The 21,941-nt window shown below is 46.3% G+C and overlaps 1 protein-coding gene across 1 annotated transcript; it reads left to right on the forward strand.

Annotated features, from left to right (window-relative positions):
• The first annotated feature begins 2,746 nt into the window (after window positions 1-2,746).
• TUBB4A (tubulin beta 4A class IVa) lies at window positions 2,747-21,776 on the forward strand. The gene is made up of 4 exons (XM_066614375.1): window positions 2,747-2,904; window positions 16,406-16,514; window positions 17,990-18,100; window positions 20,134-21,776. The coding sequence occupies exons 1-4, from the start codon at window positions 2,848-2,850 to the stop codon at window positions 21,189-21,191; spliced, it is 1,335 nt and encodes a 444-aa protein (XP_066470472.1). The 5' UTR covers window positions 2,747-2,847; the 3' UTR covers window positions 21,192-21,776.
• The last annotated feature ends 165 nt before the right edge of the window (window positions 21,777-21,941 follow it).

The raw sequence follows: 21,941 nt of genomic DNA on the forward strand, positions 1-21,941 counted from the left end.
GAGAAGTGTCAAGGGGGTGCGATAATGATTCAGTACGATAACTACCAGTGCTGATGTTGCAAGGTCAAAAGCAAACTCAGTAGGCAAGAGTGATTGTCTGCAAGCTTTATTTCATTGCCAGCAACGGGCTTCTCAGGAACTTCTGTCCAGAGCAATGAGAGCCATGTGGGAGCTCCCAGAGCCCTCAGAGAGAGCAATTTTCCAGTGTGAGCCTCTCACTTATATTTGATTCTGGCTCCTCAAACCACCATTGATCTGGGGAACCCCAAATTAGGCAGGCTACTGTCAAGTGGCATGGAGAAGGTAGGCAGTTGCCTTATTTATCTTAGTAGTTGTGGTTATATACCTATATTACCTATATTCAGTACCTATATTCAGCTTAAACCTCTTTTTGATGATTGAGACATCTCTATGATCCATACTTTGGCAACCTCTATTATATTATTAGAATGCGCTTGATGTAGGGCTGCCCTGAAGACTGTTCAGAAACTTTAACTAGTCCCCAAATGAACTGTAACTACAGTAGGCCACAGAGACCACATAAAACCAGTGCACTGAGCAGGAGGTTAGACTAGATGACCTCTAAGACTCCTTCCAACTCTAGCAGTCTATGACTTTAACATACTTTCATTGGCTACCAGCTGGTTTTTTCCAAGCATGATCAGTGTGCTGGTTTGAGCCTTTATAGCCTTATGCAGTTTGGGCCCTGCTCATTAGAAGGAATTCCTTCTTCCATAAACCCTTTCCCTTGAATTGAGACCTTCTCAGAAGGTTTTGTTGCAAGAGCTCCTTGACTTTGAGCTATCATGGAAGGTTGTGCCTAATGTGCCTACCTTCCCAGTAGTGGCACCTCTACTGTAAGGCTCTGAATCCATGAAGCTCCTATCTATGAAGCTAATCTTCCTCCTCATTGGCTTACAGATGAAAGTGGCTGTATTTCACAGAGCATTTATCTGCTTGAGTTATTAGTTGTACCTAAAAAATTGAACTTTAATTTGATGTGTTATAGATCTGAGGCCTTTTCAATGTTTTAAGTAAGTAATGTTTAAGTAATGTTTTAAGTAAGATCTGAGGCCTCTGTTTTAAGTGAGCTTGGAAAACTTGATTTTGCAAGACCTTTTAACTGGTTGGCTTTTACCTGACTGATGGTCTGTCTGGTGTTTCTGCTTTCCCTGGTGTGTGTTTTAATTGCAGTCATTATTATGATTTAACTTGATAGCTTCTTGGCAAGGATATTGTCCTGAAAAGCAAGTAAAGGAAAATGTGTTAAATAAAATGTTGCTTTATAAATGCTGATTTTGCTGAAATGTTATTTAATACAAGATCCAAAAGCAGGCAGTGTGAACCACCAAGCAACACACGCACTGATGAAATGCTCAAGAATACTGCAAGTAGGCTGCAATCCTGTCCACACTTACCTGGGAGTAAGCCCCATTGGGACTTGCTTCTGAGTAGACATGCATAGAAATGTCTCAAAATGTCACTGCTATGACAAGTGCATTTTTCTCCTTTAATAGATAAATCGAAGACAAAACTTGTCATGTTCGCTGTACATGTATTCTGCCAATGCGACATTGTAACTAGGGCTGACCTTGGGCACAACTCACATGACTGTTTTTATAAGGTTTTCTTTCTACAGAGGATACAGCTTACAGTGCAGTCCTATACATGGTTACTTGGAACCCCATTTTTTAAACCCATTTTTGTCCATCCTACAGGTGTACATACTTGGTCCCTGATGCATGTGTGTATGTGCCATATTTCTATCCAAAGGAACTTTCCAAAGTTCCTTTGGAACATATTTCTATCCAAACTCTATCCAAAGGACTTTCTCCCCAAAGGAACCCAAGGCGGCATACAACATAGCTTAAATACATATAAAACATAAATCACAATTAACACAAAAATTAAAACCTTAAAACCATAACAATTAAAAAATCTTCAAAAAACAGCAGTTGGACAATAAAAAGAGCACCCCAAAAGAGTTTGGCAGAAATGGCATTATAAATGGGGCTTTCTCCCAGTTAAGTCTTGCAAAGGACTTCAGTCTGAATAATAACATTAAAATTGAAGTCCTTTGCAAGACTTATCTGGGAGTATCTTGTTGAACCTTGCATTGTAAAAGGGCTCAGAAATCACTACTAGGTAGTTTGTATGCGTAGAATTATTTTTGGAAGGAGTTCCATTGAAATTGTCAAAACTCAGGACTTTTATGACTCAAAAGATTGCTTTATGTTCACTTGAAGTGCCTCCTACTCCTCCTGACCTCATTGTTTGTTTGTTTTTTTCCTTGCTGGAAGGTAGTCTTGTCAATGCCCTCAGTGTGTAAGTCCTGACCAGGTGTGTCAGGTGTGCCCCTTTGGAGGAGAGCAGTGGCTCAGTCATGGAGGAGCAAACATGCCTAGGATGTTGGGAAAGATTTTTTTGGGGGGAAATATAGATTTTTATTTAAAAAGTTTCATACTACAATAATGCCTAGGATGTTGGGGTCTAGTGCTTTGCGACTCAGCCTTCCTTGCCCCGTGCTTGTTTTGTGCTTGGCACACTTTCAGTGCAGATGCTTCCCACCACGGTCTCCGATCCCTGCCTTCCAGATCACCCGGAATCAGGGGGCGGGAACGGGACTGGGCATGTTTCTGCAGCCTGGCCTCCTGGCGGGGGGGGGGGGGGGATTGGCAGGCCGGGGCGGCAGCCGCAGCCCATGCGCAGTGCCTCGCGCTCTCTCCTTTCCCAGCCGAGCCTATTTAAGGCTCATTAGCTGCGCGGCGCCGGCAGAAAGACGGGCAGCCAGCCGCAAGCCAAGTCCAGAGCCCGTGCGCAGCATACACAGAGCCACCGCCAGGAACCATGAGGGAGATCGTGCACCTGCAGGCGGGCCAGTGCGGCAACCAGATTGGGGCCAAGGTCAGGGCAAGGGAAACGGTGCGGGGTGGAGAAGCAGGGCAGATCCCCCCCCGCAGGGGTTTGCCTGGCTGAAGGTGGAGGCAGTTCAGCTGCTGCCTCTTTCTCCCCCGTGGTTGGTTGGGCGGCGCTGCTGATGGCCAAGAGGTTCCCGGGCGGGGGGCACCTACTGCGACGCGTGCTGAGACTCTGCTGGGGAAGGGCTCGAGATCTGGCCGGCCGGGAGCGCTTCCCTGCCTGGCAGATTCCAGCGCTAGTCACCAGTGATGGCTCCTTCCCGGAATGCGCCGGGAGCGCAGGGTGGGGAACCGGGGAGCGCTGACGAGGCGCTTTGCTGCGGCGCCGGAGAAGGGCGCCAATCCTTCCTAGCCCCACTTTCCTTGGAGTAAGCTCCATTGACTATAACGGGGCTTACTTTTGAGTAGGCAGGCAGACCACCCTAGCCACACTTTCCTGGGAGTAAGCCCCATTGACTATAATGGGGCTTACTTCTGAGTAGACAGAGCGTTAGGCTCTCAGGCTGCCCTCCTATCCACACTTTCCTGGGCGTAAGCTCTATTGACTATAATGGAACTTATTTCTGAGTAGACAGGCAGAGGATTGGGCTCTCAGGCTGCCATCTTATCCACACTTTCCTGGGAGTAAGACCCATTGACTATAATGGGACTTACATCTGAGTAGACAGGCAGAGGATTGGGCTCGAAGAGAGGCTGGATCCGGGTTCTCTTGGAAGGGCAGCCCCTGGGTCTGGCTGCTTTTCCATGCTTACGCGCGTTGGGGCTGGGCAGAGCTGCCTGCAATGGGGTCGCTAACATGGCTGCTTCCGTCCTTGCTCCTCGGGAAGGGATTCCTGCGGGCGTGGCACGATCGCCTTCGGCTTCTTCTCTCCCCTCTCCCAGAATGGACTCGCGTGCAGTGGGTTGCCTGTTGTGTTGGAGGGCAAGCAGACAGGCACGTGTCTTCTTCTCAGTTTCCCCCGCACCTACCCACTCACCCGCCCCAGTCCGTGCTCCAGGTGACTTGTTTCCTTGGGTATCTGTCTGATGCTACTGTCGAATGTCTGCCTGGAAAGGTGTGGCATGGGATCGCTTGAGCCACACAGCCGACCTTTGGAAATGGGGGGTGGGGATGCTCGACATGGTGGCTCATGCACCTGGCGAGGACATTTTGGTGCCCTGGGTAAACAACCCACATGGTGCGCATGATGCACCCTTGCTGCCTCATTGTGACCTCAGGTGTGGTCCATTGGGAAAGTTCAGCTGTTCAAGCCTCACTGCAGTTAGCCAGAGCTGTGCAAGAGCACCACTGCAAATGTATCAGTGGACACACAAAGCACTTGGGCTGTGAGCATCACCTGCTGCTGTCTTTTTAATGGCACCCAGACCTGATCACCTCTGTTGGATTGTCTCCCTTTGTCTCTGTGGTGAGGCAAACCATGGCATGTGCCTCTTCCTTAAAGTGCTGCTTTAGTGGGGGAAAAGTGTACAGTTGTGTGATATATTCATGCAAAAGCTGCACAGTAGAAAATAAATCTTGTCAGGTTCAGGAAGTGTTGCAGGGAAGGACATTAAAGGCCACACACCTACCTTGATCCATTGAATATAGTTGAACTCACTTCTGAGTAAAGATTTCTCTGCAATTATAATAGCTGCTACTAGGCAATGCTAAAATACTGTGGGCACAATCCTACAGGTCTACTCAGAAGTAAGTCCTATTTTGTTCAATGGGGCTTATTCAGGAAAGTGTGGTTAGGATTGCAGCCTTTGTGTCTTGTGCTCTGCTACTGTAGTGTACTCACCAGAGGAAATCCTTAGGAAGAGTCAGGCTCCTCACTTCTTAGGACACTGCAACAGAAAGCCAGCTTTGTGGAATGAAATGTTCTATGATCCCATAGGACTTGGCTGCCTCCCTCGTAGCTAGAAGTGAACCGGAACAGCCTGCCTTATCTAGGGCTTGTGAGGTGCCATAATTGTAGCTTAATCTGGATTGCTATCTGCAGGGTCTGCCCAGGTCACCTAGCCCATTACTGCCCTGTAGTTTTAGAAGGTCCATACTACCTCTAACTACCCAGGAAAGCTTTGGCTTGTTTCCTCCTAACTTCAGGCATGCGGAGATTTCAGGCTTTTGTAAGGAGATCTGGCATGGCCCACTAACCATAGAGGAAGTAGGTCAGAAATGTAGCACTCCTTCTCATGTTGTCTTACAGAAGGGCTCCCCTCCACCCTTGTCAGTGATGTAAACCTTGCCTTCAAAAGCAAGAGTGGTAGCTCTGCTGGGTTATTTCCCAGAAGCTGGGCCTTGTGCTGTCATTTGAAAGCTTCTAGTTCCCCCCACTGACATAACTGAAGGTTCCAGGTCTTCACATGAGGTTCCAGGTCAGCCACAGGAGTGTATTACAGGATGGAAGTGTTGCTGGACCAGCTTCCAACGTACTGGAGTTTATTTATGATGATATTTATATGCTGTCTTTCTCAGTAGACTCAAGGTGGTTTACATAGGCAGGCTGAACAGAAATTCATTATTCAATGAGATTTTTACAAGTATTATTCCATGAGACAATCTCATAGAACCTCCATTTCTCCAGGTGTTTCCCTTCATAGTGCAGTCACCATCCTTGCTGCCAGTTCTTGCACTTTCTAAGCTCTCACAGTGAGCTGCAACCAAGTTTCAGATCAGCTTCTCAGGGATGTTTTCTGGGTTTTTGCCACGTGATTCCTCCACACAGACAGTGGCCTCAGGGCCAAATCCAATTTTCCAGTACCAGTGTAGCTGTGCCAATGGGGTGTGCACTGCATCCTGTGGTGGGGTAGCAGTCACACAGACCTCTTCAAGGTATGGGAATATTTGTTCCCTTACTTCAGGGCTGCATTGTGGCTGCACCGGTGCTGGAAAGTTGGATAGGTTTGGGCCCTCAGTCTCCTATCCAAGCAGCTGTTTAGCTTTTTCAGGCAAGGTGACCGCTAACCCTCCAAGGCCACACCACCTGCCCATATCTGAGTTGAGATACATTGAGGCTTAGTGTTAATTGAGGTGGTAAGCCTTGTCTGGACTATCCACTTCCTGACTGCATGTTTGACTGCTCCACCATAAAAAAGCAGCCCCTGTTGCATAGGAAACTAGAACCTGGAATTTTCTCATTGCTGGTAACTTTTTCTTTCCATTCTTTCCATGGAGCTTTCCATTCTGTGAGCCCCCACCTGCAGTCTGAAATGGTACACATTCCAGGCCAAGCTTACCACCTCAGTGAACTAGGCCTGAGTCACTGCTGCGAAGCTCACTTTTCTTTTGACTCCTTCTTGGAGGACTTGCTGAGCCTCATTCTATGAGAACCCCAGAGCTGCTCCTGGGTGTTCCTGTGTGTCTGCATGCCTGCTTTCTGGGCACAGTTTTGCAGCAGTGAATCGCAGGAGGGAGGTGTTAAGCTATGTTAGACCCAGCTTGCTCTTCCACATGCAAACTTCTGTAGCACATCCCAGGATGTGACCTAAAACCCAGCTGGGGTTGGGCTTTATATGGCATCAGCAGATGCTAAACAGAAGTGAGGGTGAGTGGTCAAAATGTGAGGCCCTTCTGCTCTAGGCGGGTGTGCCTTCAGAAGTAGTATCTGGCAGCTACAGCTAGCAGTTGGGGATCCTGTCATTGATTCCCAAAAGCAGAACGGGAATCTGGAGCTCCATTCCTAGTCTGGAGACTAGTGTGGGATTGTTCTTGCTTATGTGGCAGCAGAGCTTTAATTCTAAAGGGCCATTCTGTGAGTGGGGCAGAAGGAGGATTTGCTTTGAATAATACAGAGTGAAATCTTGTAGCCAAGCTCCTCTTCCTGCAGTGACCTGGCTGCTGAGAGAGGCCTATCTTGGTGTAGCAGCTGCCTCTCATGCCAAGTATATTTGACTCTATTGCTTGCCCCTCCCCACAGGTCTGGCAGCTTTGGAGGGGGGGAAATGGAGGGAGAAGGCTATGGGGACTTCTGCATCCATTCTTGTGCTCTTTTTCTGTAAGCTCACTATCTTCCCTCCCACCTTCTTAGTTTTCACAGGCATGGGGTATAAATAGAATCTGCCACTCTGTTACTGCAGCAATGTGAAGGAGGCAAAGACTGACAGGATAACTCCATTATAATGTTGCAGAATGTGTTGAGATTTCTCTCTTCAGTTGAATGACTGTTGGAGGGATATGAAAGTTCTGGTGTTAGATGTGCAGCAGCCCATTGACACATGCACATATCATTTGCGGCCTGTCATGGGTGGGTAGGTGTGTGCTTGAAGCAGATAATAGACTTTCATATGAAAGCACCTTGATGCAGAGAAGCACCTGGGTTAGCAGAGAAGGCTTTCAGATAAGGAGACTGAAGTGGGATGCAGAAAACATCTGGGCAGGTGGTGAACTAACCCCACCGTGAAGCAAAGTGCAATTGAGAGGTAGAGTTGGGTAACAGAGTAAGAAGCAGGTGATTCATTCCCATAGGGCACAATCCTTGGGAAATTTCTCTGGCATGAGTCCTGTTGCAGTGGAATAATAGTGCAGTTGTGTCAGTAGGGCTTGTACTTGCACAGCTCCCAGCTGTGTCAGTAGGGCTTGTGTCTCAGTAGGGCTTGTGTATTTGTGTAGTTGTGTCAGTAGGGCTTGTGTTGTGGAAGCATTGGGATTTTCTGTTTTAGGAACTGTGATATCAAGTTTGGCATCCAGGGATATCCCAAAAAGGGAACCTGATGAGCACTACAGAGTATCCCTTTTGGCTGTTAAGTTAAGCTAGCCTGCTTCTGATTAAATCTGACTCAACAGGTAGAACCCATCTTAGTTGCTTGGGAACATGCTGCAGATTGGTAGCATAAGACAAATACTCCTGCCAGGTTGTGTGCCTTCTTCTGCCATCCACCTCTTTGCCTGTTGGCTCTTATCCAGGGTAGAGTGTTGTACCAGCCACCTGAAGGTCAAAGGGCAGCATGAATATATCTTGTATAGGTGTGGTTCTCCCTGCCCCTTATTGAAGCTGCATAACCCACTTCTGTGTTGCTCAAGCATTTGACACTAAAATGTAGGGTTTCCTTCTACACTAAAACTGGAGGCACACCTTGCTCTATACGTATTTTAAAATATATATATATATATGCCTTGTTTAATCAGTTTCCATAATAATGGGCAGGTCTCTTTGCAACTGCAAAGAAACACACTTAATATTGCCAACTCTGCAGTCATTCTTCTCTGTCCAGGCATGTTGAGGATGGGGCTTCCTCAAAAATGGTCCTGGTTCTAGGATTTCCCCCATACCTGCCAGCTGTTGTGCAGGTTGCATCACAGAATTCTGGTATGTTATCCTCCCAAGGGAAAGAGCAAGGTTGCTATAGTACAGCCATTTTCAACCACTGTGCTGTGGCACACTTGTGTGCCATGCATGGTCTGCAGGTGTGCCATGGGAGTTTGGGGGAGGGTCATTTATTAGCAGGATCAGTAGGGATGTGAGCCCCCCACCAGCAGTATTGCCAGTTGTAAAAAAAAAAAACTGATGGTGTGCCTTGACAATTTAAGTACCTTGTCAGTGTGCCATGAGATGAAAAAGGATGAAAATTACTGCTATAGTACTTCTTTTCTGAGGCATGCAACATGGAGGCTCCCTTCCCCTGCCCTTGAAGGTGCATTTGATTCTCTTGGGATTAAGTTTAGGCATTACTGCTTTGTTAAGCAGCAAAAAAATGGTTCTCAGAGTGTTGGGAGCCCCTCGCCTATTGAGGCTTTCAATGTGTACAGTCTCCACATCCTCCTCGGTTCTGTGGGCAGGAGGAGATTCGTTTTGTGCCATTTGCTCAATTATCTGCTTCCCAATATCTAAGACAACAATTTTCAATCTTTTTCATCTCATAGCACACTAACAAGGCACTAAAATTGTCAATACGCATACCACACTGCCAGCAGGGGACTCGCATTTCTCAGTGGCCCTACTAATAAATTACCCTCCCCCAAACTCCCACAAATGACCTGCGGGCCATTTTCAGATCATTCACAGCACACCACTGTGCCACAGCACAGTGGTTGAAAATAATTGATCTAAGAGGTGGCTAGAAGCAAGTGCTCAGGAATCATTGAGGTGTTGTGAGAAATCTCCCGTTCGTTTGCATCAGGCTGTGCATTTGAAGATGGCTATGACAGCAATCCTCAAAAGGCTCAGCACACCAGTGTAACTTATTTCAAGTCCATTCCATTGGAATGCAAGACTTCTGTGTTGTGAAGCCTAATGGGTAAAACCTAATCCCTCTCCCAGGTTTAAACCTCACAGCGGAGCTCTGTCAGAGTAGGAAGAGCGTAGACCAGTGATGGTGAACCTATGACATGCGTGTCAAAGGTAATATGACACAACATTTTGGGTGACACACCTGACAACAATTGAGTTTATTTGTATATCATTGTTGTAATTTGATGTTACAAAATATAGCATGATTGGACTGTGTTTTTAAAAAATGAACATGTAAGAATTGTTTCTCTTTGTTCGGGGCGGGGGGGGGGTAACATGCCAGCAGAGTCAAGTTAGGAATTTGCTGAATTTTTGACATACCAAACCCAGAATATTTGCCATCACTGGCATAGACCTTGCACAAGTTCTTGTCTTCAGTCTGCTTCCCTTTTTGCATGACAAGCTTACTCTTCTAGTTGGTTCTTCTAGGGCTTGGAACTGGTCTACAGACCTAGTGTGGTTTCGCATTATGGTAAGTGGGCTTCTTGAAGCAAATACAGTATAGCTGTACCAAACACAGCTGACAGTGGAGTGACCTCTTGGCTTTAAATGACTGCTCCACCAAGTTTCCAAATTAGGTCTGTCCCTGCCTTGCAACTTTTAATTGTGGGTGGTGCTATTGCAATTCATTTGTCTAACCTTTCAACATGATCGAGGGTGTCACTTTACCCTGTAAAGTGCCTTGTACAGTGGCAGAGCTATATTTAGTTATCTGTGCAGAAATGCATGTGATATTATGGCTGGCTTGCCACTTTGTCTCAGTCTGGCTTGCAAGTAGGTGTTCGTATGGAAACCCCCTTGTACTTTTTGCAAGGAATGTGTTGTGGTGATTTCAAGACTGAATTATGTATATGTAAGGGGGGGGAATCATTTCAAAATGCCTTCACAGAGCTTTCCATGTGCAGGGAGATCAAACTTGAGGGAGTGAAGCTCTCCTGGTACTATTTATTTGAAAGATTTATACCCTGCCCTTCTTTCCCCCCTCAGTGGGGAACCCCAAGTGGCTTACAACATTCATTAAAAGATAGAGATAAAAAGATAGAAACAATAGAAAGTGAGACAGATGCAAGCGCAAAACATGAAAACATAAGTAATATAAAAGTATAAAATGGAGCAAGGGCAAATACTGCAATAACAATAACGACGGCGACCACAACCATAACAACAACCACAACCCAATAATAATAAGGATAGCAAGAGCAACAGTACCCAAACCAAAAACACAGGTGGGAAGGCCAGCTGGGAAAAATTTTCAGAGCCTGCTGGCCTCCAGGGAGGGACTGGTTCTGGGCCATAGACTATTTACTGGACTTCCACATGCGGGAAGATTTTGTATGGAGATTCAAATAAGAGCCACTCGCATGTGCTACAGTGGGTACGATTTCATGTTCTCATACCTTGTTTCTGATCTTGAAGGCGTGATGTTCAGGAGAATGACTTCAGCTGCAATCCTAACCACACTTTCCTGAGAGTAAGCCCCACTGAGCAAAACAGGACTTACTTCTGAGTAGACCTGGTTAGGATTGTGCCCTTCATCTGGTATACTGAAGTTTCTTGAAAGAAGATTGGCTAGTTTGCAAATTACTTGACATTGTCTTTTAAACTTGTGCCTCCCTTAGAGACAGTAACAAGGTTATGCACAAGAAGTTGAGGACAAGAAGCTAAGGAAGGTGACTTTCAGGCTGTCTTCCAGAAAATGCTGCTAGAGTTTAGCCCCTAGGACTTCCAGTCCCATGGAAGTGCAGGTGCCTATTAAATGGTCCACCCTCAGAGTCATTTGATTCAGTTCCTGATGGCTGTGAGCAGGGTGACCAGATTTCCTCTTGCCGGGATGCCTCTTGTCCTGGAAAAGAAATTAAATGTCTTCCTTTTCCCTGTGAGGGGGGCCCCTGCAGGCAGTACATAGCCTGCTTGTAATTAATAAATACACAATAAATTCTGTGTAAAATATTTGCATTTAATAAGTAATATAGTGTTTAAATTAACCACATGAAATCAATATGTGAGTGTGTTTCTTTTATTTTGTCATGTCATAAGAACATAAGAACAGCCCCACTGGATCAGGCCATAGGCCCATCTATAGGCCATAGGCCCAGCTTCCTGTATCTCACAGCGGCCCACCAAATGCCCCAGGGAGCACACCAGATAACAAGAGACCTCATACTGGTGCCCTCCCTTGCATCTGGCCTTCTGACATAGCCCATTTCTAAAATCAGGAGGTTGCACATACACATCATGGCTTGTAACCTGTAATAGATTTTTCCTCCAGAAACTTGTCCAATCCGCTTTTAAAGGCATCCAGGCCAGATGCCATCACCACATCCTGTGGCAAGGAGTTCCACAGGCCAACCACACGCTGAGTAAAGAAATATTTTCTTTTGTCTGTCCCAACTCTCCCAACACTCAATTTTAGTGGATGTCCTGGTTCTGGTGTTGTTTGAGAGTGTAAAGAGCATCTCTCTATCTATTTCATCCTTCCCATGCATAATTTTGTATGTCTCAATCATGTCCCCCATCAGGCGCCTCTTTTCTAGGCTGAAGAGGCCCAAAGGCCGTAGCCTTCCCTCATAAGGAAGGTACTCCAGCTCAGTAATCATCTCAGTTGCTCTCTTTTGCACCTTTTCCATTTCCACTATGTCTTTTTTGAGATGCGGCAACTAGAACTGGACACAATACTCCAGTTGTGGCCTTACCATAGATTTGTACAACGGCATTATAATATTAGCCGTTTTGTTCTCAACACCTTTCCTAATGATCCCCAGCATAGAATTGGCCTTCTTCACTGCTGCCGCACATTGGGTCGACACTTTCATCGACCTGTCCACCACCACCCCAAGATCTCTCTCCTGATCTGTCACAGACAGCTCAGAACCCATCAGCCTATATGTGAAGTTTTGATTTTTTGCCCCAATGTGCATGACTTTACACTTACTGACATTGAAGCGCATCTGCCATTTTGCTGCCCATTCTGCCAGTCTGGAGAGATCCTTCTGGAGCTCCTCACAATCACTTCTGGTCTTCACCACTCGGAAAAGTTTGGTGTCATCTGTAAACTTAGCCACCTCCCTGCTCATCCCTGTCTCCAGGTAATTTATGAAGAGGTTGAAAAGCACCGGTCCCAGGACAGATCCTTGGGGCACACCGCTTTTCACCTCTCTCCATTGTGAAGATTGCCCATTGACACCCACTCTCTGTTTCCTGTTCTTCAACCAGTTCTCAATCCATGAATGTCCTGCATTTTTTGGGATATCCCTCATTTTGGGGTGCTTTGTTCTCTTTTGCAGTTATAGCATCTGGTCACTCTGGCTGTGAGGGAATTGCCTGTAGCCATGACTGATTTCCTGTAGTAGCTAACCTTAGAGCAGGGGTCTCCAAACCCCAGCCCGGGGGCCAGATGTGGCCCGAGGCGAGCCTTTATCCGGCCCACGGCCAACGTCTTGTTCCCTGAAAGCCTCTGGCCCACTTGGCTGAACATTTGAGCTGTGCTCTGGCTGCATCTGGAGGGTGTTCTAAGGGCCAGAGAAGTTGAATGAATGAGCCCATTCATTCATTTATTCACTCATCTAAGTTTCATCTCTAATTTATTTATATAAATTTTATATTTAAATTTTTTTTCCAGCCCTCAACACCATGTCAGATATTTGATGCGGCCCTCTGGCAAAAAAGTTTTGAGACCACTGCCATAGAGTGAGGAAGGGCTCAGCTGATGCTGTGATGACTCCTAAATGCCCGTTCTCACTAATGTTTTGGGAAAGCTGGGAATATTAAAATGGGTGGAGTGATGATGGAGGAAGACTCAAGAGCCTGGAGTCCATTTTGAGGTTTATTTCGTGACCATGAAGAAATATTTTCCTGCTGCACTGCCCCCCCCCTTTTCAGATCATATCACTTTGATACTGTCCAGTCTACATTTGTTCATGGTTGTGTCTGAGCCCAATTCAAAGTGCTGGTCAGAACTTCCAAAGCACTAAATGGTTTGGATTGGATTGGACTATTGGAAGGTGCGACTGTATATAGATACACCCATTGCAGAGCAGTGCTGCTACTTAACCCGATTAAAATCTACCACCATCTGAAGTGTGGCTGATGAGGAGATGGGACAGAGCCTTCTTAGTTGCAGCACCCATACTTTGGAATTCTCTCCCTGAAAGGCTTGTCTGACTCCTTCCTTACTAACATTTCAAAAACTAGATATGTCAAGTGTTTCCATGTGCTTTGCAGATGCCCCACTAGCTGAAGTTTTTGTGCTGTTTGAAACTTTTTGTGTTGTATTGTTATTGTTTTTTATACTTATACACCAGTTTTATGGCCCTCAGAAGCCACCTATCACTTTTCATGTGTAAAAAACCTTGGGCTGCCTCAGTCTTATTGTGGATTCATCAATCTGAAGATCTGCAATGGCAGTCAAGCTTCCCTAATGAACAGCTTGCCCAGAACTGCCTGTCTTCCCCTGCAACATGCAGCCTTGTTGGAATACAAACTCACTTTGCTTGAAACGACCAGTGTGGTTTGACCACTTCTCTGTATGAACTGAGCCAGCACCTAATGGGTGCTGTAGCCATGACTGATTGTCCTGTAGTAGCTAACCTACAGTATGAACTGTTGCATACTCTTTAAGTATGCAACAGAGATATTTTTGTATTTTGAACTGGTATGTTGAAGCAGCCATTGTACTTCTGAATACATCCCATGAAGTGAGTGTGTTTGAGGTGGCTGTCCATTAGCAAGCTGTATAGAGGCTTGAGCAGAGGTTCAAAGGGCAGGAACTGCACCTTACCAGTGCTGCAGCACATGCCTCTTTCCACTTGAGGACATTGCAGTACTGGCATTTGTGGCTCATGGGGCTCAGGGCTACTGTACTATCTGCCTCATAAGCCACATCAGGATCATATGCCATGCCTGAGTGAGCCTTGACCTTCCATGGACGTGCTCAGCTTTCTACTCGTCTTCCAGGATTGCTGTGCTCCTATCAAGACTCTGCCACTCTGTGTACTTATTGGCCACCGCAGCATGGTGCACTGCAAAATTACTCTGTGCATATTTCTTTGCTGCATCCTTAAGTTGTTCCCTCCTTTTCGCATTCGTTTATCTGGCATGACGTTTGCCAGGAACCTTCTTGGGGACAAGATGGCTGTGAGAGTTGTGAGGCACAGTCAGGCTAAGGAAGGGGTGGTGTGGTGGACACTTCTTCAGGTTCTTGTGGCAGGTACACATCAAAATGGCCCCTATAAAGGTCCTGCATAAAGCGTAACCTCCTCACAGAGTGACCTTCAGCACTGAGTCTCTCATAGAGCTCACCGTTGTGTAAACCTCAAAGACAAACTCAAACAGTTGCCCAGCCACCACCAGCTCACATAAACCACCGTAAGTAAAGGGTTGGGACATATGAGCAAGGTACTCAACGGAGCTGGTGTAGTTGTCCCCCTTCGCTGTCATGGAACATGATGGAGAACTCCTACCAGCTGTCCACCACGTACCTCATGATGAGCTCACGCACCTTCCTCGCCATTAGCTGAGTGTCATACATGTGATAGGAGAGGGACTGGAATAGGCAGGCTCCGGCTCCTGTGACAGGGACCATAGTGTGAGGCACCGTGTCCCCACTGATGTTGATATACTCAACTGCCAAACCAACTTAAATTAAGAGACCTTCTGCTGTTATTTACAGCAACTACAGTCAAGAGAAAATGCCTCCTGTGAGGGAAGTGAGACTGTGCCACACAACTCTTGAGCCAGTGACCCTCCCTAACTCTCCTTCTAACTGGAATACAGGAATAAGCAGAGCAAGGGCTGGCGATAGCACAAGTTCTCAGGAGAAAGTCTTGTCAAAATCTGGGGGTAGCAAAACCTTGCATTGAGCAATAAATACACTTCATTTTACTGTTCAGAGCAAACACTAAAATGACTTATTTTACTGTTACTACCCCCTTGCCATACTGACTTTAAAAAGGTTAAGTTAAAAGGGCCGGTCTGGCCTCAGTTGCTGGGTAGGCCATTGAACTCTCTCAGGCAGGGGAAAAAGCCATCCAGGCCTAAGTAGGAAGGGTTCTGTAATACACCCTTGAATTTAGATTCACCCCATTAGGTGTTGAATAGGGCGAAATCCTGAATTATGTTTTTAAACATTTGTATGGGTAACCTTTATAAGCAAAAACCAAGATGATATATCATCAGGCCTAACAGATAGTGAGGAATCCATGAAAATACGTTTTACCTCTTCTCATCCCCTTAGGGACTGAATTTCTAAAAATCCCTTCTTATGACCTTATGTCATGGAAGGAATATACTCTCCGAATTTCATGTTTCTAGGTCCAGGGGTTTGGGCTGGGCGTTAATGAGTCAATCAGGATATTCATTTATATCTATATCTACATCTATATATCTATAGATGTATATATTGACACGCCCTAGTTAATAGCAATGTCCATACATTGCCCTATGTGCACACCTTAGAACAGCTGCCCAAATCCTCTCGTAGGAATTTGTAATGTGCAAAGGTTCCATTTAGGTTTGAGGGAGGTAGAAGGTGAACATCACAGAAGCAAGTGTTTCGTGTGCACGCTGCCATGTAGTAAATTGCATTGTTGTTTTGCTTTGCCGTGAAATTGGATGTCTCACACAAGTTCCTCCAGAGGTCAGGATGACAGATTGAGCTTGAATGAAGAGCAACCAATACCCTCTGCCTGCCAGCGCTTGAGATAATTGGTAGCAAATTGATATGTGCCATCTGACTGGTTAAATGATCTAGTGATGCTGATACCAATTTACCCCCCCCCCCCGAGGTATTGGAATTCACTGCCCTTCCATGCAGCAGGTGTGCAGTGATAGTGGAAACACCGTTGGTCATATACACTCAACTACAAGCTGTAACTCTGAAGAAATGCACCCCATAGTAATGGTAGCCTCTAAGAAACTAATATATGGGTAGAATTTAGGTCAAGCACTGTCCATGATACTTTAATGTCTGATATGGGGGGGGGGGAAGACCCAAACTGTACTTGCTCGCTAACGTTGGGATATACTTCATTGGGAAGTTCTCCTCTATTTGCTTCACTGATAGTTGTCTGATAGTTCACTGAGTGGCTTTTGTGCCACTCCTTTTCATTTCTGTGGACTTTGTGCAGAACTTCCTGGTGGATTGTGCCCCACAGGAGAGGCATCTGTCTGCTTCTCTTCATGGTATCCACAATCTGCCACTTGCAATGCATATTCAGTTTGCTAGATTTCAGAAGGATTTGGTCACATGATTTGCTCTAACATTTTATCTTTTCCCAACAGTTCTGGGAGGTCATCAGTGATGAACATGGTATAGACCCCACTGGCAACTACCATGGGGATAGTGACTTGCAGCTGGAGAGGATCAACGTCTACTACAACGAGGCCTCAGGTTTGTCCATGTGGCAGTGCTGTGTAACTTTGAGCCCAAAGTCCTCCCTTTGACTCATGAGCTTATGTATGGCAATCAATCAGCTGCTTTCCCTTTCCTCTCCCCATCCAAGCAGTTCTGCCTTTGGCTTTCTTCCTTGTTGTTTCCTGTGCCTGAAATGAGACAATCCTGATCTATCAGTTGTCAGCTGGCATGTGTCACTGACACTGGGAATGTAATGGGGATATATAAAGACTAGTATCTTTATGGTGCTCTAACTATTTGGCAGTGATTACCAGTTTAAAGTAGAATGTTTGATTAATTATAGGTGTCAAACTCGTTTCCTACTGCAGGCCGAATAGTATCCATGTTGCCTGCTGAGGGCCGGAGATGGTGTCATTCAGCAGGAAGTGATATCATTAAACAGGTCATAACCAGAAATAAGCACTTTTTTCTCATGAACTCATTAGCTGCAAAAAAGAGAAAATATGCAAATTTTGATCATATTTCAAGATAAGGGAGAGCCCAGTTATCATGCAAGCTGCCCTTTCAGCAGTGCCATGTCAGCAGTGCTCAGCAGCTGAGAGCTCAAGGGCCAGATGAAAAGTTTCAGCGGGCCACATCCGGCCCCCGGGCCTTATGCTTTACACCCGTGGTCTAGAGTCTTATTTGATATGGGTCCTTTTCCTTCTCTGTACTCCCTCTTCTATGTTTATCAAACTACTACTTTCTCCTGGTCTCAGTAACCTCACCTTAACCTGCAGTTCCCATCTCTGTCTCCCACTAAATATAATTGGCACCTCATTCCTGCTGATTTTTTCTTCCATTATTCTTAGGGACTGGGGTGCAAGAGATACTAGACTAACAGCTTGATCCTATCTGAAGGATCCCTTTTGGTGAAAGCATCAGGATCCAGGCAGAAGTGCTTGGATCTGGTGTGCAGCGCACAACATTGCCCTACTTGCCAATGCCACTGGCAAATGCAATGAGGCTGCCAGTGCAATGGCTGGCAGCTGTTTACCCAGGCCAGCAGTAAGATTACCATCCCTGATACCAAGTGAGGTGGTGGGAGGAGAGGAGGGGGACGAACAGGGGTGTTTCTGGGCAGGGAGGGAGTGGGATTGGTGGCACTAGTGTGTGGCCATATCCTGTCCCCCTTCCCTCTCTTACTCTCCTTGGGTAAAGTTCCCTTACCCTAAGGAGACCTCTACAACTGCCTATGGTATGCAGGGCATGCCTCCTTGGTGCACCTTCATTTGCAAGGGGGGATTTGGATAGGATTGGACTGTAACTTGAATAAATAGACTGATGCTGTCTGAGCAGGAGCTGACTTGTATAAGGCTGCTTACTTTATATGATGTCTGTCTGTATGGGATTGTGCAGAGGAACATCTGTGTAAACTCTGGATATGAGTAATGTGTGTGGGGGAGGGAGTTGTCATCAGCTGTATTCTTAACCAGTTCTAAAGATGTCTCTCTCTTTCTCTGTCTTCTCAGGTGGCAAGTATGTGCCCCGGGCTGTCTTGGTTGACCTGGAACCTGGTACTATGGATTCTGTCCGGTCTGGACCTTTTGGGCAGATATTTCGGCCTGACAACTTTGTCTTTGGTAAGAAACTACCAGGAATGGGATAGTGTTGAGCTAGTTGGCAGAGTAGACTATCAGTAGACTATCAGCTGTTATCAGATATATATATCCCCACATACCTGTATATATAGAAGACCAGATACTTCTTGAAATGTCTCTGAGCCGGAGACATCTCAACTGCAGCATGTTCCAAGTAGGCAGGCAGTTTGCAACTAAATGAAGTAGATCAAGCATTGAATGGACCAGGGGGATCCTGGTTCATATTCTGTTCAGCTGTGAAAGTCACTAGATAACATTGAATCAGTCACCATCGTAGATCGTTGCTGTAAATGTGCAGGGAGAAGTGGGGATGTGTGCCACTTGGAGCACCATATACATTAAATATGTACATTAAATACATATTTAATACTATATACATTAAATATGTTCCCAAGGACATATGGGGAACATTGGTTTTCAAGAAGTGTCCGATGGCTGGCTTACAAATGACTTGGTTGGGGCCTTGGCTCTTCCATGATGCTTAGAGGTAGTGTAGTCTGTTGTACTTGTGAACTGAATATTCATCATGAATAGTGGTGATGCTGGGAGGCAATGAACATACAACACAGGAGGAGGTTTTAGGGGAGATGAGACTTTTAAGCTGCATGCTGCCATAGGGTGCTTCTAGCCATGAGGGCGGAGGGAACCAAGCACTGTCTAGTGCCTGGATTTCTCAAAGTGCACTTTTGCCCTCCTTGTGCATGAGAGGCCAGCTGTGGCCTTAAGTACATTGCGAAATGGCAATCCCAGAGCACACTAGCAGGAATAACGTCATTATTTTGCTGGGCCCCAAGTTAAAAGCACAGGAACTGCTCGATGCGGCATTAGTTCTGCAAAAGCAATTCTTAATTAAAACCACTCTCTCCTCCTACGTGAACTGTGCCTGGAGGAAGGGACTGGAATGAGCCAGCAATGGCTTTCAGCTATCTCTGTACTAGTTTAGATGCTGCAAGCACAGGCATGGGCCAGCATGCTTGTTCTGGGTGTGCTGACTGGGTTGAGCAGGAAATGGCCCCCTCAGATACTTCAAGGTATGTGTAACCTCATTTGAGGTGGAAAGAAGAGGCAAGTGGCATGGTCCAGGTGGGGCCCTAAGCTCTCCAGGAATTAGGAGCTAGGATAAATTGGGTGGGATGGGGTGGGGGTCGAGAAATAAGATAAACCAGTTCTCATTTAAACAGTTTCTAGCTCTTGTGGCCGCAGGTATTTGAAATATGGAATTATAGAATCTGAAATCTATAATCTGAAATCTGTAATCTGAAGTGAAGGAGACTGTCATACAGAGATGGGCATTTTTAAAAAACGGGGGGGGGGGAAGCTAATTTTTGGGTTGTGTGGTGGTTTGGGAGTCAGACTTAGACCTGGAAGAGCCAGGTTCAAGTTCCTACTCAGCCATGAAGCTTCCTGGGTGACCTTGGGCCAGTTGCTGTCAGCCTCCCCTGCCTCACAGGGTTGTTGTGAGAACAAAAGGAGGGGAGGAACTATGTACACTGCCCTGATCTTAGAGCAGTGGTCCCAGTGGGTCCACAAAGTGGGTCCCGGTGCTAAATGTGTAAGAACATTTAGCACCGGGACCCACTTTTTAGAATGAAACCACCAGAAGTGATGACATGACTGGAAGTGGCATCATCGAGCAGGAAAATTTTTAGCAATTCTAGGCTGCAATCCTACTCACACTTACCCAGGAGTAAGTCCCATTTACTATAATTGTTAAAAGAATATGCATAGCAGCTTCAGGTCTGTAATATTTACCCAAATGCAGTCACATCCTTTGGTAGCATCAAGTTTAATATATTAAAACTAAAATATTGAAATGAATGGGGATCCACCTGAAATGGGCTCGCGATCCACCTAGTGGGTCCTGACCCACAGTTTGAGAAACACTGCCTTAGAGGAAGGACAGAATAGAAATGTGAGTAAATAAAGTTGCTCATTGCTGTAAAAGCTGCAAAATGCCAGTAAAGCTGGCATTTTAACAGTCTTTCTCCCCCTCCCACTTTTTTCTTGTTGCTTAGGTCAGAGTGGTGCTGGCAACAACTGGGCTAAAGGACACTACACAGAAGGAGCTGAACTGGTGGACTCTGTCCTAGATGTGGTCAGAAAGGAGGCTGAGAGCTGTGACTGTCTCCAGGGCTTTCAGCTCACCCACTCTCTAGGTGGGGGCACCGGGTCAGGGATGGGGACCTTGCTGATTAGCAAGATCCGTGAAGAGTACCCTGACCGCATCATGAACACCTTCAGTGTGGTTCCATCGCCCAAAGTTTCAGACACAGTGGTGGAGCCTTACAACGCCACACTCTCAGTTCACCAGTTGGTGGAGAACACAGACGAGACGTACTGCATTGACAATGAAGCTCTATATGACATCTGCTTCCGCACCCTCAAGCTCACAACTCCCACTTATGGGGACCTCAACCACTTGGTCTCTGCTACCATGAGTGGGGTGACCACTTGCCTCCGTTTCCCTGGCCAGCTTAATGCTGACCTTCGCAAGCTAGCTGTCAATATGGTGCCCTTCCCTCGTCTCCACTTCTTCATGCCTGGCTTTGCCCCTCTGACTAGCCGTGGCAGCCAGCAGTACCGGGCCTTGACTGTGCCAGAGCTAACACAGCAGATGTTTGATGCAAAGAACATGATGGCAGCCTGTGACCCCCGCCACGGGCGTTACCTGACAGTCGCAGCAGTCTTCCGAGGCAGAATGTCCATGAAGGAGGTGGATGAGCAGATGCTGAATGTACAGAATAAGAACAGCAGCTACTTTGTAGAGTGGATCCCCAACAATGTGAAGACAGCAGTGTGCGACATCCCGCCCCGTGGGCTCAAAATGGCCGCCACCTTCATTGGCAACAGCACGGCCATCCAGGAGCTTTTCAAGCGCATCTCCGAGCAGTTCACAGCCATGTTCCGCCGCAAGGCTTTCCTCCACTGGTACACAGGCGAGGGCATGGATGAGATGGAGTTCACAGAGGCTGAGAGCAATATGAATGACCTGGTCTCAGAGTATCAGCAATACCAGGATGCAACGGCAGAAGAAGGGGAGTTTGAAGAGGAGGCAGAGGAAGAAGTAGCATGAAGATCTCTCTTGCTCCCTTCCCCCCTCCTCTTGACTCCTCCTCTTTATTCCCACCAATCTTCTGAACCAATGGACCATATTGCCTGTGCTGGCATAGACTTGAACATTCTAGGCCAACTTTAAGGGAATGAAGAGCTGTGTAAGTCCTTCCCACCAGTCCATTTCAGACATCATGGTGTGGAATAATGCACACAGGAGAGGTGGGAATAGCAGGCTTCAAAGTCATGTTCAGGAATGGCAGCAAGTGGTAATATGTCTAAAGCACTGTCAACATATTTTCTCACCTGTCCCCTTTGTTCCTCCTCTGCCCACTCTCCAGTGCACCTTCCATGCTGTGATGTCTGTCCTTAGTGTCCTGTATGGACGTGTGAGGTTTCTTTCAGAGATGAGTATGCACTAACTTGTAATTTGCATTGTTTTGGGTTATTTCATCCATGCTGGGTTTAAAGGAAAGATTAATGGAACTTGGGGGGGGGGGTGTTTGAAGGGGGATGGGTCTCTTTCTTTAGGTTGATGTAGTCCCCCTTTTGAGTGTGTGTTTGCTGTCAAAGCAGTTGTCTGTCTCCAATAAACTACTGAATCATAGCACTGGCTGATGGTGATTTCTGAGCTTCTTGTCTTACTTAATCACCCTTAAAGGATGGGTGATTCTAGCCTGGCCAAGCTGAATGAAAAGGAAGTGGAGCCATTAGTTCTGCAAAGATGCAGGTGGTTCTCACACACCCTGGTTTGTGGGAGTTAAGAGGCTTG

Source organism: Tiliqua scincoides, chromosome 2, assembly GCF_035046505.1.
Source record: "Tiliqua scincoides isolate rTilSci1 chromosome 2, rTilSci1.hap2, whole genome shotgun sequence".
Lineage (NCBI taxonomy): Eukaryota > Metazoa > Chordata > Lepidosauria > Squamata > Scincidae > Tiliqua > Tiliqua scincoides.